The sequence below is a fragment of the Nylanderia fulva genome, unplaced genomic scaffold (assembly GCF_048542155.1).
Source record: "Nylanderia fulva isolate GAGA-0341 unplaced genomic scaffold, ASM4854215v1 Scaffold56, whole genome shotgun sequence".
Taxonomy (NCBI): domain Eukaryota; kingdom Metazoa; phylum Arthropoda; class Insecta; order Hymenoptera; family Formicidae; genus Nylanderia; species Nylanderia fulva.
This window is the reverse complement of record NW_028190654.1, coordinates 665,542-685,239: the sequence shown is the minus strand read 5'-3', so window position 1 is coordinate 685,239 and position 19,698 is coordinate 665,542. Positions and strand designations below refer to the sequence as shown.

The following is a 19,698-nucleotide window of genomic DNA, read 5'->3' as shown; positions in this document are numbered from 1 at the left end:
AGATAAATCCAGCATGAAGTACACCGCGTTTATAGTTCCAGACGGGCATTATGAATTCTTCAAAGTACCATTCGGGCTCTGTAATTCTCTCGCTGTTTTTCAGAAATTTGTAAATGCCGTGTTCAGGGATCTTATTCGCGACAAGGACGTATTAGTTTACATGGATGACTTGATAATACCTTCGATCGACTCCGAGTCAGCGTTAAGGAAATTAAAGCGCGTGTTAGATGTGGCCGGTCAGCACGGTTTGACAATCAACTGGAAAAAGTGCAATTTTTCGCGTACGAGTGTCGAATATTTGAAGCACATTGTTGAGGGCGGTAGGATTCGTCCGTCAGAGCATAAAACCGAAGCTGTAAAGAAATTCCCGATGCCTAGAAGAATTTCATTATGAAATTGAACATCGTCTAGGCAGGAATATGTTTCACGTAGATGCGTTAAGGGGATGCCGGAGGTCTACTTTTACCGGCCGAACCGATTATATTTTGCCTGCACCAAGAAGTTTTTATTGTGTTAATAGAATAACAAATGCTTTTTCACGATTAAAGTTAATACAATAATAAAGGAGAAAGCTGTCTGAATTTGTGATAAAAAGACAAAAAATTTTTAAATACGAGTTTTTTTTCTGGTTTCTCGCGTCACGTCATAACAATATTTGCTTGTATAAAAGTTTCACAATTTATACGTACAAAATAAGACAGGTTCCTACAAAAGATTGCATAAAGGAATATTAGTGAGCTTGCAGAAATAAGTTTAGAAGTCTAATAAAAAAGATCTTGGTGCAGAAATATTTCATTCACATGTGTATGTGCGAAATGACATTTGGGAATAATACAGAGCAGAAAATTAGTTGCGCAATGTCGCGATAGATGGAGCTGCAATCGTGCAGTTAGACAAGGACAGACAGTCATATTATCTTCGTCTCTCTCATACTGTCTCTTTGTGTTCCTCTCTGTCTCTTTGTCTCTTTTCTCTCAACATGCACACGTAAAAATAAAAATTTTGTATAATTATAATTGATTATAAAGTTATAGTAGATAATTATTTATAATAAATAAAAATTATTTTTATGAAAATATTTTATAATATTATTATAATCGAAACAGAGCAGTAGTTAGATAAGATATTGAAAGGAATAATTTTATTTGATTATATAAATATTGCATATATACAAAATGTTTTCGTAAAAGTGAATAATTTTTCATAGACATATAGAATCCGTTTTTAGACAAATATCGCGATGCGTTATAAAAAAAATTTTATAGGAACTTACAAGATTATTTTTATCTGTTTTATGTCTACTCGAGATAGCCTGCTTTTATAGAAATTGTAAATGTTTATTGTGCGCATATAGTAGACAAATATAAATAAATATATAAATTTTATATATATACATATAAATACTCACAATATCTATATAATCAAAAATAAAATCTATCTCTTTCAATACAATCTTATCTAACTACTGCTCTATTCCGATAATGATAATATTATTATCTGCTCAAAAGTTCGAAAATACTTTCATATAAATCATTTATTTATTACAAAAAATTATGTACTTTATAATCAATTATAATTATTACAGATCGGTCTCTCTTTTTATATATATACAGGGTGTCCTGCAACGTAATGCTCACAGTGAAACTTTATATTCTTGGGATCATTCTAAGTCAAAAAGTACACGTATGCCCTAAAGTCGATTACAGCAAAAAGACGAAATTGCATATAATAAGATAAATATTATTTATTGAAGATAATAATTTTATTTATTGAACGATAATATTATAGATTTACTTTATAAACTGTGCGATAATATAGATCATAAATGTGTTTTTCTCGCACTTGTGCGGTAAAATAAGGCATACATTCGTTGAGAAGTTCATCTTCTGCACGCTAAACAGCAATCGAAATTGGAACTTTCGTTACTGGTATTACAAAAAATTACATGTGTTATCATAATAAAAAAATGAATAAAAAATAAATGTATAAATAATAAAAATTAAATTTTTTTTAATAATAATAAAAAATTATTTTTTAATTATTATTTACACATTTATTTATTATTTCTTTTTTACTGGATTCCATCTAAGAAATTTAAGGTAACCTTATTTAGACCTTGATAACACTGTCCAAGGTCAAACTGATCAGATCAATAAATAGATTTTTTATAACTTTTGTCTAAAACTTTTTTCTGTAAAACGTATACTTTTCGAGATTTTTCAGTGTTCCGATCTTTTTGGGATACCCTATATATATATATATATATATATGTCCAGGGGTAGTTTTCGGGACATTTTGAGCAACACGGAGGCAGTTTCCAAGACTTTTGTTGGGTTTCAGGACTGTCCCGAAAAAAATTATGTATCTAACGGCAATTTTCAGGACGTCCTGAAAGCTGCCTTTAGATCAACATATAAAGGAGCTGTCCTAAAATGTGCTTCTTTATATATATTGTTTATATATATAAATTTATTTGTATGATAGTGCTTTTCAGGACATATTAATAAAATTAAGAAATTAATATGTATTGATATGTATATAAATCATGAATCACAATATATATTCCCAAAGAAGGATTTATAGTAACAATTTTACTAAATATAACCTTTATATGAATTTTTTAAATTTAATATACTCTTAATTAAAATATTTAATATAATTTGTAAAAGCTCTTTAATAAATTAATCAACAATTAAAAGGCAATAAGAGCTTATTAAATTCTATCAATTAGTAATTTATTTGTAAAAGGATGTATAACATATTAAATAACAGACAAAAATGAATTCGTTCGAACGTTTCGGTTGTCTTTTCCAACCTTCTTCAGCGCATACAATTAAAATTAGAGGTTAATAAAATTTTACAATAAATTACTTATAAATGTCATTATACTAAAAATATACAGAGTCAAAATATTTTATTTTTAATTAAGCGAAAGCAACGCATTTGTAAAGCATGAGCATTATTTATATATAAACTATTCTTCAAAACGTCATTATATGTGATTGTCGCGAAACGGATCTCTCAGTAATTGTTCTGTTAGGAAGTCGGTTGCGAATCTCGATAACTGCCATTGTTAATATGTGTATAAAATCATTATGTACGAAAATTAACAATGCAGATAAATAAAAATAAAAAATAGACTTACAGTTAAATCAAGTGAGATGAAATCTTTGACGTAAAGGCTTTCAGATGTTAATTGCTCAAGCTTGCTATAACAAATGGTTCTAAACTCTCAAAAAGACGACCGCAAAGTGAGGAAAATAGTTCGTTGTTTATGTTTTTAACTTTCAAATCTTAGGTAGTCTATGTATAATATCGTCATAAATTACTAACAAGCCATCTATATCTGTTTTTAAATTGAGACTGTTATTTTGCCTTTTTATAAATATCATTTCTGAAATCAATCTTTTGTTATAATGTGATTCTTTATCAAGTATTTTTACATCGTCCCAACAAAATTCATGATTATATTTTAATCTATGGTCAGTGATTACAGATTTTTTTACATTCCTGTGTATATTAGATCGATGTTCAGATATTCTAGTAGATAATTTCCTACTAGTCTGACCAACATACGACGCATTACGCCCTTTACAATCTATTTTATATATCACATTGGTGTTTGAACACTTAGGAATAGGATCTTTGTGTACTTTTATGTATTTATATTCAATTTGTTAAGACTGTAAAATGAGAGTTTAACATTCATGTCTTTAATAATGTTTCTGTATTGTTCACTAAGCGTCGGTAAGAATGGGATGCAAAAATACAAGACTTTTTCAATGTGGTCATTATTTTTTGTAAGAATATTACGTTGTTCAATTAAATATTTTAGTCTATGGTTCATTATGTCAAAGATTAATTTAAGTGGATAATTATTTTCAAGCAATAAATTAATTACTAGCTCTAAATTTTTCTTATAAAATTCTGGATCTGACAATAAAAAGGCTCAATCAACAAGTCCCATTATTGTACCTTTTTTTTGACTCATAGGGTGTTGAGAAAGAAAATTCAGATATCTACCGGAAAACGTTTTTTTATGATACCAATCGTATATAATGTAATTATTTTTCAATATCAATGTTAAGTCGAGAAAATTAATTTTATTATTATCTTGAATCTCAAGAGTAAACTGGATTCTTTTATGAAAGGAATTAAATACATTCAAAGTGTGATCTATGGAATCCGACGAAACAGTCATTATTATATCATCAACGTATCGAAAATATATAGGTGGATTAAACTTTAGTAGTTGTAGAGCTTTATTTTCCAAGTCCTGTAGTACTATATCAGCTATGATAGGAGATAAAGGAGAACCCATTGGTGTGCCGAAGGACTGTCGATAAAAAACATTGTTGAATGTAAAAAACGTAGAATTTAATACGAGGCTTACTTCAATTAAAAATTCAGACTTAGGAAAATTGCACTTATTCTCAATATATTGCCATCTACTGGAAACACTCTCGAGAGCCAAATCGATAGGTATGTTAGTAAAAAGTGAGATAACGTCAAGAGATAAAAATTTGTAGTCATCTTGGATGTAAACATCGGAAATTTTGTTAACCATATCGAAACTATTTTCTATGTGGCTTACAGACCGGGAAACAATTATTCATAATTTGGTGTAAATGTAATGCTAATTAATATAAAGGAGCATTTATAGAGGATACAATTAGTCTAAACGAACAATTTTCTTTGTGGATTTTTGGTAAACCGTAAGCTCTCGGTAATGTTCCCTCACTGAAAGACAAAGATCGATATGTCTGCACCGAAATGTAATTGTTATTTTTCCATCTCATAAGTAAGTCATGTACGTTCGAAATTAATTTTTTAATCGGATCCTTATTTAAAACTAAATAAGTTTCATCATCACTCAAAATGTCTTCAACTCTCTCAATATATTTATCTCTATCTAATGCCACAGTTATGTTACCCTTATCTGCTCTTGTTAGTATTAAATTATCATTTTCTTTAAGGAAATTATTAGTAATGGTGTTTAAATATGTTAATTTTCTATTAGTTTCATTATTAGGGTACGAATATGTACTAATAGATTTAATGATATTATTAGACCTTTTAATGATAGTCTTGCGATCAACAAATGGATGTTTTTTTAAATTATTCTTGATATTTTTGATAAAATCAACCGTCAGATCAATATTATTAGTGTTAGGTAGACTAAAGTTCTCTCCTAATTGTAGGAGATATCTGATCTCATCAGGTATGTGGATGGAAGATAAATTTTTAAATTATTTTTCATTTTTAATCAAGAAGTTAGGTTTAATATTACGAAAAGAAATAGGTTTAATTTCAATGTCAATATTTTTAATCATTTTAATGTTATTAGGTATATTTGTTTCTTGGTTTTCAACAAATTGTTTATTTTTCGAGAAAGAATAATGATATGGCTCTATTTCGTTTTTTGTAGATAACGACCGATGGTAAAAATAATGGACCAGTTTAATGTTTTGGTCATTTAAAAGTTTCCGTAAAAGATATCTGAACTTCCCCTCGAGTCTGTCTCGCTCTTTCATATAAAAGGTGAATAGTGGGCCAGATTGCTTATTAAAGAAAGATATGTAAAGAGACATAGGTAAATTTTTAAATTATAATGTAAAGAGACATAGGTAAATTAAACTTTATTTATTATTTATTATTATATATAGTTTATAATTAAACTCTCTATAGTTTTATTATTTATTAATTTAACAAACTCCCAACTATCTTTGACGAACAATCGAGGTTTTTGGATTAAATTTAGTAAAATAGAGTGTAGATAATTTGCCATCATATACGACGGACTCCCAATAGATGAGATGATAATTCTTAGGGGGGTTCCCGCCTTGTGGATTTTCGGCAATCATATGCTCTCGGAGTGTTCCCGTTCGTGCATTTTAAATTATTATGAGTACGTTCGTCAATTAAATTATTCTTGTGCCAAGATTTAACTAAGTCACTGATTTTTTGAGATAAATTTTTTATCGGATCTTTTTTCATGATTTTATATGTCGATGTATCACTCAACAATTCAGTCATTTGATGCATGTATTTGTTCTTATTCATGAATATAATCTTATAATATAAATTCAATCCAAAAACCTCGATCGTTCGTCAAAGATAGTTGGGAGTTTGTTAAATTAATAAATAATAAAGCTATAGAGAGTCAACGGAAATAATGGTGTCGTTGGACGTCACTTCACTCTATACTAATATTCCGAAGGAATTAGTCTTAAAAGACATAGAAAAAAGATGGAGCGAAATCTCGGGACATACTAAATTTAGTTTTCAGCAGTTTAGTCATGCGATTGACATGGTATTGAGTTCTACTAGTTTCATGTTTAATGGGGTAGCTTATGAACAAATTAATGGGAGTCCAATGGGCTCACCTCTCTCTCCCATACTCGCAAATATTGTAATGGAGGATCTTGAAACAAATTGTTTGTCCGTGCTTGGTTTCAAAACACCGTGTTTTTATAGATATGTAGACGACATATTCATGGTCCTCCCTAATGACAAACTGTTAGAGGTAGGCGAGGCGTTCAATAGTTATCACCCGAGATTAACTTTTACTTATGAGACTAAAACTAATAATTCACTCAATTTTTTAAATACAACTGTCTGTAGGGATGACAATAAGCTTATAACTAATTGGTACAGAAAACCAACATTCTCAGGAAGATATATTAATTTTTTCTCAAATCATCCGATGAAATATAAAATTAATACCAATATTAATCTAGTCGACCATGCAATACTTTTATCTAATAAACGGTTTCACGACTCGAATTTAAAAATTGTAAAGAACATATTGAAAAATAATTGTTTCCCGGATAATCTCATTAATAAATATGTTAATGATAGAACCCACAAATTGTCACACTTGATAAGCAATGTGGATCAAAAAATTTTTAATGTGGATCCGACAGATGTTTTGAAGGATAATTTCATTGTCATTCCATATTGTAATCGGTTTTCTAATGACATCCATAGATTTCTAAAGAAAAAGAATCTTAACGTAATTTTTACCATCCCCAAAAAACTAAATTGTTTAATAAAAACCGGGAAAGATAATTTAGATACTAATAAACAAACCGGCGTAGTTTATCGTATCACGTGTAATGATTGTGACTTTAATTATGTTCATACTTTAATGATTGAAGAAGATCCAAATTAAGACTGAAATATTTCCTTGTTATATTCATTGATTCATTGTTACTTTGCTTAATTTCTTTATATCGAGCCATGGTTGTAATACATTAGCCTTAATTTTGTAAACTGATTTATAATTTCTGCACATCGAGTCATGGTTGTAATACATTAGCCTTAGTTTTGTAAACTAATTTATAATTGCATTTAATTTTGTGTTCTGATTAACTATATGTATGTATATGTATGTATAATAAAATTCAGAAATTAAAAAAGAATAGTTAATGTTTTTATAAAAAACAATTTATACAAAAAGAAAATACATAACTTTTAAATATTATATAAAATAACAAAACAAGTAGTATTATACCTGAATCGCTATTGGATTGCTGTTGCACATTTTCACCTAACGCTGCCTCAATAAACTTTGTCATACGAATAATCTCTAATGCTGGTATTGACTGCCGATAGTGGCGTTTATGAATTTTTTCATGATGTCCCATAAAGTTCGCCAAATCATCCACTTCATTTTCAGATAAATTCATTTAATCAGGATTTTACATCAGGTTTCATTTATTACATAAAATTGTATTTATAATCAAAACATTCTGAATTATTTACATTATACAGAATATAAAAGAATTTTTTATAACTAATAGATCAGCTGAAAGCAAAGTCATGGAAAGTGAAACAGCAATTATACAAAGAGATGCAGCAGGAAATATTTTAATTAATGAAAGTGGATTCATTACTTGCATTTCTGAAGGTAAGTCAAATTATCTATCATATAAAATATGAAAGTAATTAAGAAATCAACAAAAATTAAAATTTATATATAATTTTTTAGGAAGGCTGGAATTTCAAATTTGTTATTCAGAGATCAATTTTAACTGCGACTCTATAAATTTAACATTAAACAACAAGTCAATATTCATTCCGTTAAATAATAATAATAATAATGAAATCAATAAAGAAAATCAACAAGACAACTACATGGAAAATAGAATAGCAGAAAACTCAGATAAAAAGAAACATTTTCATGGTCAGATGCGAGCACAAAATTATTTTTATATTTGTATAAAAAAAAAATACATTTATTATGTAGATTATTATACATATAGTGTTGAATTTGTTAAAACTCTTGCATCATGAACAGAACCTGGATATCCAATAAATACGTCAATAAATTTTATATCATGATTAACTGTCCCTTGCACTTGAATAGAAAAATATTGTTTCCGATTTATATAGGAATCAGGATCTTCAAGAGGTTTGTCTATTCTTATTTGAGAACCATCGATAGCACCTGAAAAAAATTTCAATAATGAGAAGATTTCAATGAGCAAAATATTTTACATTAAAAATGTGAGAATATACTCTTATATATTTACCAATTATATTAGGAAATCGTTTTTTTTGTAGATAAAAGTTTGAAATTTGTTCTTTTTCGAGATCAGTTGGGTATTTAATAATATTAGGCGCTAAAGCTAAAATAAAATTGGTTACTCTTGTTATTACTGTATGTAATGCACTTATTGTTATTCCGAATCTATCTGCTATATCTCGATAAGATCCTATTTGATGACCCACAAACCATAAATAACATAAAATGTTTTTCAGCGCTAATTTTATTACTTTGTACACGTTCTGAAAAAATATACAAAATAATAAAATATTTTTATTTTCATTTTTTAAGTATTATTTTTACTATTTTGTTGCTGTGTATATCTAAAGTTAAATAGATTTCGTTAAATACACACTTTGTATAGACGTAAATATTTCCGACACTGTAAATTGGTCTATTAATTGATATGCTGCTCTTCTTGACAAACAAAAATGCATGATAAAATCAACGTTATTATAATTATGAACAATATGTTCGATATAATTGTATATTTTTACATGTTCAAATCTTTGCACTAATCCAAAAATTGGATGTAACATGTGTAACTCATAAAAATCTACAAATAAAAAATTATACTTACTAGGTTAGTTTACATTAGATTAAATTAATTTAAAAAAAAAATTTAATTTTTTTATAATATAATAATATATTATAAATTGCATATAAAATACATACCATCGTCATTGTTACGCATAATAGGTTGAAATGGAAACAACATATTATTTTCTTCATCATCAGAAGAATCAAATAAATCATTTAAGATCATCGCCATGTTGATTACTGACGCATTCTTTATACTTGCTCACAAATAACTTGTCCTGCTTGCACTAGTTCCGTTCAGTGCAGTGCACTATGAACTCAGTGCAGCAATAAAGGACAAACCTAAATAAATGCATAAGGCCGGGTTTACAATAGGTGTAGTAAGCCTTAAGCCGTAAGAAATTAACCAATTATATTCATTATTCTTCTCTAAACTCAATTGTGATTGGTTTAATTCTTATGGCTTAAGGCTTACTACACCTATTGTAGACCCGGTCTAAAAAATTCGATCAATTAAATTTCTTGTGCATATGTGTTATGGAAACCTAAAACATATATTTCACGAAAGGAACGAGCTGAAGCGTATGCCTTCTGCTTGCTCGCAGCTCGCGCGTTCCTTACTTTTGTCAAACACTCATACTTTTCGTTGACGTGTTAGAATAAATATCTAGATAATTAGCATATTGATCAATTTCAAATAAATTGTCTGGACACTGATCTTTTAATGATTGTATCAAGTCCTTACGATGAGTTTGTTTCTGAGAAGTATCCTCTTCTATTTGTGATACTAAATCACACAGTTCTGCAATTAGTAACTGTTCTGAGAATTGATCTTTTATTGTTTGTACTTCGTCCGTAAGATAAAATTGTTTCTTCAAAATTATTTCTTTCTACATGCGATACTAATTCGTGTAATTCCGTGATTAGTAAGATTAGTAAGCTCTGAAGAATCGGTTTCCGAACTAAATATATTAGATGGTTCGTTTGCCAAGGATTCTATTCCGGAGTCAGGGAGAATTCCTTTGTCTGAAATTGGTGATAACTCTGGGAAATTAGTTCTGAGATTAAAATAATTAAATGCTTCTTCTATTAAGGAATCAATTAAACTTGGTAGTTCAGGAGTTGAGAATTCAAATAAATTAAGAGGTCGGTTGATCGAGGGTTCGATCTCAGTATGAGGGGGAATTCCTTTGTTTGCTACGAGGTTATTGTCAAGATTTAGTTGAATAGATGAAGTCTTTAATCTTTTTATAATCTCCGGAAAAAAGGTAATCTTTTCACACGATTTGATGCGAGGTCTGCTGACCGTTGCTTGAGATAACATAGAGTAGATGCGGCGCGGTTAGCACAAGCCTTTTTATCTGCTCTATGATTACGTTTCCTTCGATATTTGATGTTTTGTTTTAATGTTTTCATTTATAATACGTTATAGAATAGTAGGAAAATGGTTATCAATTTAATATAAGGATACTAATGAGGAGGATATACTGGGGGAGATCGCGTTAATTAAACCAAATCCAAATTACTAAAGAATTTATCAAAATAACATTTGTTAAATTATTGACACCTGGTATCATTCTATTAAGAAGAGGATTGAAAAAAAAAATCTATATTGGAACGGCAAGGCGCGCGACATAGACAATGAAGTTAAAGGGTGTAGAGGAAAAAGCTATATCTATCGGAACGGCAAGGCGCGCGACATAGACAATTGAGTTAAAAAGTGTAGAGGAAAAAGCTATATCGGGGCGGCAAGGCGCGCGACATAGACAATAGAGTTAAAGGGTGTAGAGGAAAAAGCTATATCGGGGCGGCAAGGCGCGCGACATAGACAATGGAGTTAAAGGGTGTAGAGGAAAAAGCTATATCGAGGTGGCAAGGCGCGCGACATAGGCAATAGAGTTAAAGGGTATTGGTGGGAAAATAGTTTTTGGTGCGTTATTCAGTGCTCGGGGCGATGGAAATATGAGGTAGAGAATGAAGGAAATTATTAGAGTGATAACAGGAGTTCTGTCTTTATGTTAGAATCTATTATTTAATATTGATGTATTTTTTTATTGATAGGACATTTGGAAGGTGATTGGATAATAATTGAAAGAAAATCTACCCGACCTTCAAAACTCGTTCGAATTTTTATGTAATGCTGGAGTGTTGGATGATCTGTGTGATTAACAGATTTCTACTTTTAAGACGACGAACTCTTTGTAGACCTGTGATGTGCCTGGCCAGCTTCGCTCCCTCGCAAGGACCTCGGTCGTGGGGTGCTTATGGCGAAATCAAACACTAGGTTGTACGATGCTCTGAAGTTCTTTATTCGTCTTTAGCCCGATTACAAATTGTGCGCAATTAAGAATTAAGAAGTCAGCAAGGTCGACGGCTAACACGTGACTAGAACAATGTACTAAGTTACAAATTTACGTGGGGTTACAGCAATTAGGCGTCGTTGATAAAGTTATATATATTTTTCGAGATTCGCGTTATAAATCGTTATGATCTTTTTAGGATGGTACGAAATTGTTGCTGCACTTCTTGGCTAGCGACAATTTAAAATGTACGAGTAACTTTTCTATAATAAAATGTCGTGTGGCCAGATTTTCTAGGGTCTATATACCCCTCGAAAATGAAAAATTTTGGTGTCGTGTGCAAATTTCTGGGTGGGAGGATTCCCACGAAAACGCTTTTCTAGGAAAATATCATAATAAATTCTCTTATTAAAGAAGGGGGTGGTTTGGGGGTTTTGAGAAGGCAATGAGTGAGCTCATATTTTAACCAAATATGGTCAAGAGGATCTATCATGACCATATAAGATGATAGGCGACGAGAAAATCTAAGAAAGTATAAGTCGTAAAAGTCTATGATTTGTTGATTCTCGAGGTTTATGACGTGCAGATGTTAGTATCCCGAAAGGCGCGGGGTTGCTTATCAAGATCGGGGGCGGTCCGGGCGACAAAGAAAGTTCAAACGGTAGCCGCACGTTGGGGTTTCTATTGTTCGCTTGCTAACTTCTATATGTTTCTGAAATTGTTCTCTATATAATTCTCTGCTATATTCTAGTTATTGCAATTTAATATAATAAAATGAAGTTATGACTGCTAAATTATATAGTTATAATTTCACAACGTGGTATATTCTTATATAGTTACGGTGAAATGTTGTTATATTCATGGAATCCTTATTTATGTAAATATATCAAAAAAGGAAAATAACATCTTTGATACTAAGTTGCAAGAATCCGAGTAGTTTCAATCATTAATAATAGTGATAAAGATAGTAAGGTTCCATAAATATAATTACAATTGAGGCGCATCGTTTACGTTACCTTATAAATTAAAAAAAAGATTTTATGGAATATTTTATGACAAATAGTCGGTCATTAGAGTTTATCAATTTTTATAAATCATTCACCATTGTGTGATTAAGATATTTACTAAGACGATTCATCATTTTAATTATTCCATAAATAAGATTACTCAATTTCAAACATGTTGATTATAGGGTTCACACATTGATTAATAGGTTTGCACACATTGATTATATTTCGCATTTATTGTTCATACCGTTAAGGTTGTAAGAGATGGCGACGACTAGTAATTTATAGGTATGCGCTTGTTGTGTTGGATTGGTCGCGTTACTAGTCCCTAGACTAGTTACAACTAGAAGATTCCCTATGCCGGTATTACTAACGATAAATGATAAAAACGTCTAATTCTAAGTTAAATCATTCTCAAAATAATTAATTATGTAGCAAAAGATGTAAAAAACTCTGAAGTCATCAGATGATAATTAAAAAATGGTAGTAATTTAATCAACCAACTCTGGCTATTAAATGATCTTTATTTAATATTCACGACGTTTCGGCCATGGGTTTCGGCACTTATCAAGTGCTAAAACACAACTTTCTATATAGAAACTTAATTTCTGATCTTAGAATGTGACATGATATAATGTGAAACAATTAACTAAAGACTTAATAGAAATTAAGTTTCTATATAAAAAGTTGTGTTTTAGCACTTGATAATGGCCGAAACCCATGGCCGAAACGTCAAGAATATTAAATAAAGATCATTAAATAGCCAGAGTTGGTTGATTAAATTACTACCATTCATTAATTATATAGGTTCTCGCAAGAAATGATGTTAGCGCGAAAAAATTAGGGTTTCGACCAATGGCAGGACGTCACATCTCCCCTCTTATTTAAGAACAAATTTCAATAATTTCGAAAGAATTTGTTCTATGTCTTTTAGACGATCCCATAGATCCTGATAGCGATAATTAGAATCGAGAGTATTTGTACTTGCTGCTGATTCGATATTGGATGAAGCATTATCAATTAATCTTGAAAATTTGTCGATTGTTGTTGTTAACTCTTTGATGGTTCCCTAGGGTGCGGACGGTGGTGGTGATTCGTCAATTTCCTTTTTCTTATTCTTAGTCTTATCAGCAGGTCCTCGGGCGAGATGAAGCAGCAGGTTGGTGAGTGAGCTCCAGATTGCTCCAAATAAATGCATGCTTCATCCGTAAGCTGAATGTAGAGCATAACCATGGATCGCCGTGTCGATAACGATTTTTATTAAACGGACAATTATCAGAATGCCAAGTATTCCAGCGGATGCAGATCCGAAGGAAATGAATCCATTCCAAACTCGTGAAGCGGCTATTTTATTAAGCGATGCTTTGTCAAACAGGTTATACATGGAGACGGCATCAGGATTGATGAAGTAACCAGTAATTCCTTTTGCGATTATATTAAGAAGAGCGGGTTTCTCGGCAGAAAACATGATGTAATCCCTTAATTTTTTTATATCGTTTTCGGAATATATTCCACTGATAGCCAGGGGTCCCGGCGTTAGGTAATCCCAACTTAAAGCTGTTATTGGTTTTAATTGTTGCGGAGGTTGTTGTCTAATTTGAGGCTCCGGTGTGAATTGAATCCAAGTTTTCTCGATGCGATACATCGTAGGCAATTCTGAGCTGCATTTTTTTTGGATTCCGAATTTGGTAATTATTCGAGATGTAGGAGTAAGGAACAAAGAAGAGTTATGGACTGTTATAGGCAATTTTGTATAACATTCTTTTGTTTTTCTCACTATAACGTCCACAGGAATACATTTGATAATGTGAGTTGTTTCTCCCGTAGTGACGGCTATGTACCCAGGTCCTTTCATTAATCGATATGCAAATTTATCCGGTTGAAGAGTGGCGAACGACAAGGCGTTAATAATTATCTGTTGTTCTTATTCACATTTTTGTTGCATGACGTTATAATATAATGAAGTCATTTGTTGTCAAATATGTTTTTCCACATATACGAATTTGGAATTCATATATGCAAAAATGTCTAAATTATCCACGGGGATAATACCGCGACTAGCAAAAGTGTCTCCCTTTTTTATTTCCAAAATAAACAATTTAAGATGTTCCGTGCGGAATAGGGTGTATCTACACAGAGGCTGTTCTTTTGTCTTCGTAAGAGCAAAGGTGATGTCCTGCGTCGTCAGGCTGTAAACGATCGCAGCAGAAGGGTTGCTTGAATCGTCGGTGATTCTAGTCGCAGGTCCCTCGTAAAGAACGTCGTATTGGTGAAAGTTGCAGGTAGGTACGGGTACAGGTTTCCAGTAAGTGTATCCATTTTCTGAATCAATGCAAAATTCTTCGCTTAATCGGCAAATGGTTCCGAATTTTAGCATTATTTTTCCTGAATTTAATTGCACAGGAACATGCGTGCTTCTCAGGGAAATTTTGACAGCAGCTTGAACGATAACGTTGTCCCAAGTTCCGTAAGGATCGGAGTACTGAGTTCCTTTGCAAGTTCCGTCATTACTAGTACGGCCAGCTAATGTAAGGCTGTGATAGGTAGTCTGATTAGCTCTTAATTTTTGAATAACGTTGCCTGCTCCCAAGGAGAAAGTCCCTTCGTAGAACAACTTTCGACATACAGTATATCCAGTTTCGTGAATGTATTCTGCTCTTCCATTATTAACTATGGAAACGTGCGAATGCATTCCGCAGTAATAAATTGTCCTTGAGATATCCACCTTGCATTGAATGACCTCAGCATGGTCATAATCCGAGAGTTGTAAAAGTTGTACATAAACATCTGTAGAGTTTGGTTTTTGTATATTGAGATTGCATTCTCCAACATCGAGCAGCAATACAGAGATGATATTCAGGTGTTGTCCGCCACAATCGAATCCGATTAAAGCGCGAGTTGAATTTATGAAAGCGAGAATCACGAAGTATATTAACATTACTGTAATAATAACACACAAACTACATATAAGTTTCACACACGTACATAATAATTACATACAAGTATTAGTTTCACACATATATATTGCCGCTTTGCGTATTTTTGTTTTTTTTCTTTCCTTTTTTTTTATTTTGTCATTATATCCTTTTTTTTTTTACATAAAAAAATATGCTTATGTCAAGATTCGTAAGCCTGCAGATTTTGACTTTAGAACATTAAGCGTTTAGCGGCAAGAGTGCGTGCGTGCATACTTAAAATTATCTATTTGCCAGAAAAAATCATTCAATGTTCTTAACTATCTTAAAATTTAAGTTTCTAAAAAATAGAATTAGCATATCGTGTTGTCAAATTAGTATATATTTGATTAAATTATGTAAAAAAAAAGCATTATGCGATTACTGCGCATGCATAGATTTATGTGATTCTACAATTAACTTAAGCATTTCAAGGGTGTTTTTTTTCGATTTTTTTCTTAAGAGTCTAAAATGTATGCGGTTTTTGCTACAAAAAAATTGTCTATATAAAAAAGGGTCGAGAGAAGACACGTAGCATTTATTGTTTGGAGTTCTCAAATAGGAATCAAGAAACGATCGTAAGCATGAAAGAAAGTATAGCAGGAGTAGGGGGAGTGAAATTCCACAGGTTATAGGGGTTAGAGAAGTTTCGCATTTACAATTTTGTCAGTGCATAGTGCGGACTATAGTTTGTAAGTGAGGTGATACGAAGTGAAATCAATCATAAGGGTACTTATTACGAAAGGCGATTCTGAGAGGATTGCCTATGTAATTTATAAATTTCCTTCTAAAGGAGGGTGAGCGGAGGGTAGACGAGCTATTCGACCGAAAAGGAGGATAATTAAAAAGGAGGATAATTGGTACTGTTCGAAATCGAACGGATAAAGAAAGCTGAAAGGAAGGGCATTAATATATTACATTCAAATTCATGCAATATAAGCATGCAGCATGCACATAACTAACATTACTTATATAAAACCTTAAATTGTAACAGGCAGATTTTAATATTATTTAAATCGCGCTCGGCCGCACAAGTATACATATACCTCGCGCCTGCGAAAAAGAAGCGCTTGCGTTAACTTTCATTTAAATCGTAAACACCGCGGTCGCGCGAGAGGAGAGAAAACCAAGTGCCAATAACAACAAAATAAGACTTGCTAAAAGGTAAATAATTATCGTAAACGTACTTTCGCCCTTAACATCTCGATCGAACAAGGAAAAATGTTCGCGAAAGTTCTCGAAATACGGGCCTATATAAACCTCCTCTCTCGTGACCGCGGTGCTTCTTTTCCGATTGCTCGTCGCGAACAGAGTGTGCTTATACAAAAGGAATCGCTTGTTCTTTCTCGTACTCTATTTCCGTTGCTTGCGGACACTCAGTACTTTATATTCGACACTGCTATTCTCTCAATTACAGTTCAATCGGCAATTCTAAACTCGGCTAATTCTCTCGATTAATCTCTGTGCGGTTTATTAAATTGTATTTATTGTTAGTGTAAATATAATAATTTTGTCGAACAATACGCGTGTGTCTAGTGCCGTGCTTCGTTGCCTTCTCGCTTCCGACCGTCCTTTGCCGCTTTCCGTCGCGCACAATTTTTGGTCCTTCGAGCCGGAGTTATCCGGAACCTCCTGTCAATCCGGTGCCACGGAAGCGATCGTGATTAAGTGTCGGTGACCAGTGCTTCTTGAAAAGAGAGACAATGTGAGAGATGGCAGAAACAAAGGCGATCATTGCCACCGCCACGATACTATACGGCAAGATCTCGCGCGCGTACGACAACTTGCGGAAGCTCGGCGAGGCCAACATCACCCTCGGCGCAGTGGAGGCCCGGCTTCAAAACCTTGAGAAGCTGTGGGAAAAGTTCGACGCGATTAACGATACGCTAGCCGATTGTGTGGAAGAAATAAAACATGATGTCTACGCCAAGCAAGACATCCCGTCATTAGTTGAAGAGGCTTACCTGCAGAATAAGGGCCTCATGCTCGACTTGAAGAGCGCTCTCCAGCTGCAGCTGCAGGCAGCCAGCTCTACCTCGGCCGCGCCAACGACCTCCGCTCCTCGGACAGCGCTGCCAAAAATCCAGCCACCGACCTTCGCCGGGAAGTACGAAGACTGGCCGTCCTTCCGAGACCTCTTTCAATCTATCATCGGCAGGAACCAGGCAGCCAGACCTGTTGAAAAACTGCATTACCTCAAGCTCTGTGTAAAGGGTGATGCGGAACTACTAATACGCAATTTGAGTACGACGGATGAAAATTACGAGATCGCCTGGAAAACGTTGAGCGATTTTTACGAGAACAAGAGGTTGTTAACTCGTAACTACCTCAATAACTTTCTGGCTCTTACTAAAATGAAGAGCGAATCCGCAGCTGAGCTAGGGCGACTCTTCCACGGCGTAAAAACAACCGTAAGTTTGCTGAAGGGCATCGATCGTCCCATCGACCGCACGGAGGACCTCTTTGTTCACCTTGTAGTTGAGCTTCTCGATAATCGTTCGCGTCGCGAATGGGAGAGCGTCATCAGCCACACCACCAACCCGCCTACCTACGCCGAATTGGAAAGATTCATAGAGCGACGGCTGCATACCTTAGAGGCTCTGTTTCCTGTGAAGAACGACAGCCGCAGCAGCAGCAATACCAAAGCAACACGAAGTCATCACGTAAAGAAAACTGAGCCGAAGGACAGGTCCAGAAGTCGGTACGCCGGTTGCCAGGGGGACCACTTTATAATGTTTTGCAGCAGCTATAAAGAGAAGACGGCTACAGCGCGCAGGCAGTTTGTAAGCGAACAGAACCTCTGTTCTAACTGCCTGGGACGCCACCAGCTGACTGAGTGCGCGTCAAAAAAAACCTGTATGACGTGTGGCAGTCGGCACCACTCTTCGCTGCACGACGCCTTCAGCAACGCCGAGACCGCTACGACATCACACGTGGCTCAAGGACAGCCCTTTGCCTCTGTCACGATGCTGCTCGCCACTGCTCGAGTCCGCGTCCTCGATCGTCACGGATCATGGCATCCCGCCCGAGCTCTGATCGACCAGAGCTCAGAGACGACCATAATTTCGGAGCGGTTGGTTCAACGACTGCGACTGCCTCGCACGTCTGCCGCCGTCAGCGTCTATGGACTCGGCGAGAAAAGGACGGGAATCGCCAAGGGCAAGGTCAAGCTCACCTTTCGAGCGCTCAACAGTGAGCCGTCCAACTCCGTCTCCGCCTTGATTTTGCCGAAGCTGACTCTATTCTCCGGAGGATGCCGCCGAAGCCTGCAATCCTGGACACATCTCAGGGACCTGGAGCTCGCCGATCCAGAATTCCATTCCGCTGATCCAGTAGACCTTCTGCTGGGCGCCGACGTCTACGGAGTAATCATCCGCCAGGGTCTGAAAAAGGGAGGTCCTCAGGAACCGGTGGCACAGCAAACTTTGCTAAGCTGGATAGTCTCAGGAGCCATCAACGAGAATACACGCTGCCAACGTATGTCCTCCCACCATTGCCAAGTGGAGGAAGACCTCACCTGTTTGGTACGTCGCTTTTGGGAGCAGGAAGAGGTTCGACAGCCGTCTCAGCTCTTCACCAAGGTCGAGCGGGAGTGCGAAGAGCACTATCGTCAGTACCATACACGCAACGCCGACGGCCGGTACGTCGTGCGTCTGCCCACGACGGAACCTCTGCCAGATCTCTCTGGAACAATCCGCGCCGCCCGCCGGGCTCTGCAACATACAGAGAAGAAATTTGATCGAGAGAGCAAGTTCAGAGGCATGTATGTCAAATTCATGCAACAGTACTTAGACCTGCGCCACATGATGCCTGCTCCGCTTTCGACTACCACGAGTCCTGGAGCTTGCTATCTACCGCATCACGGGGTCCTGCGTCCTGACAGCACCTCCACAAAACTGAGGGTAGTCTTCAACGGCTCGAGCTCCTTGCCAAACGGAGACTCCCTCAACAGATATCTAGCAACGGGACCGAATCTGCTACCTTCTCTGGCCGACATCCTACTGAGTTGGCGACGCCATCGCTACGTCTTCGCGACTGACATCGAGAAGATGTACAGGCAGATCCTTGTGCACCCCGACGACCAAAGTCTGCAAAGGATATTATGAAGAGAGAGCAACAACGACGAAGTCAAGGAGTACTGGCTAAATACCGTTACTTACGGGCTTTCCTGTGCTCCTTATCTGGCGATCCGTACTTTGCGCCAACTTGCCGAGGATAAAGGACATCGCTACCCGAAGGGAGCTCTCATCCTGCTGAGCGACGTCTACATGGACGACATCCTGGCAGGTGCGGAGACCATGGAGGAAGCCGAGGTCATGATCCAACAGCTGATGGAGATCTGCAGG

The 19,698-nt window shown here is 34.9% G+C and overlaps 1 protein-coding gene and 1 pseudogene across 1 annotated transcript; one reads left to right on the top strand and one right to left on the bottom strand.

Moving 5' to 3' along the window:
* Positions 1-13,278: 13,278 nt before the first annotated feature.
* LOC146721064 (uncharacterized) lies at positions 13,279-14,775 on the bottom strand (annotated as a pseudogene).
* Positions 14,776-19,113: 4,338 nt separating this feature from the next.
* On the top strand, positions 19,114-19,458 carry LOC146721063 (uncharacterized). Its single transcript, XM_085487488.1, has one exon. The coding sequence runs from the start codon at positions 19,114-19,116 to the stop codon at positions 19,456-19,458; it is 345 nt and encodes a 114-aa protein (XP_085343614.1).
* Positions 19,459-19,698: the final 240 nt, after the last annotated feature.

Bases quoted from the DNA above. Each gene is read 5' to 3' on its own strand.
- LOC146721063 (XM_085487488.1), top strand. From the start codon at position 19,114: ATGTATGTCAAATTCATGCAACAGTACTTAGACCTGCGCCACATGATG.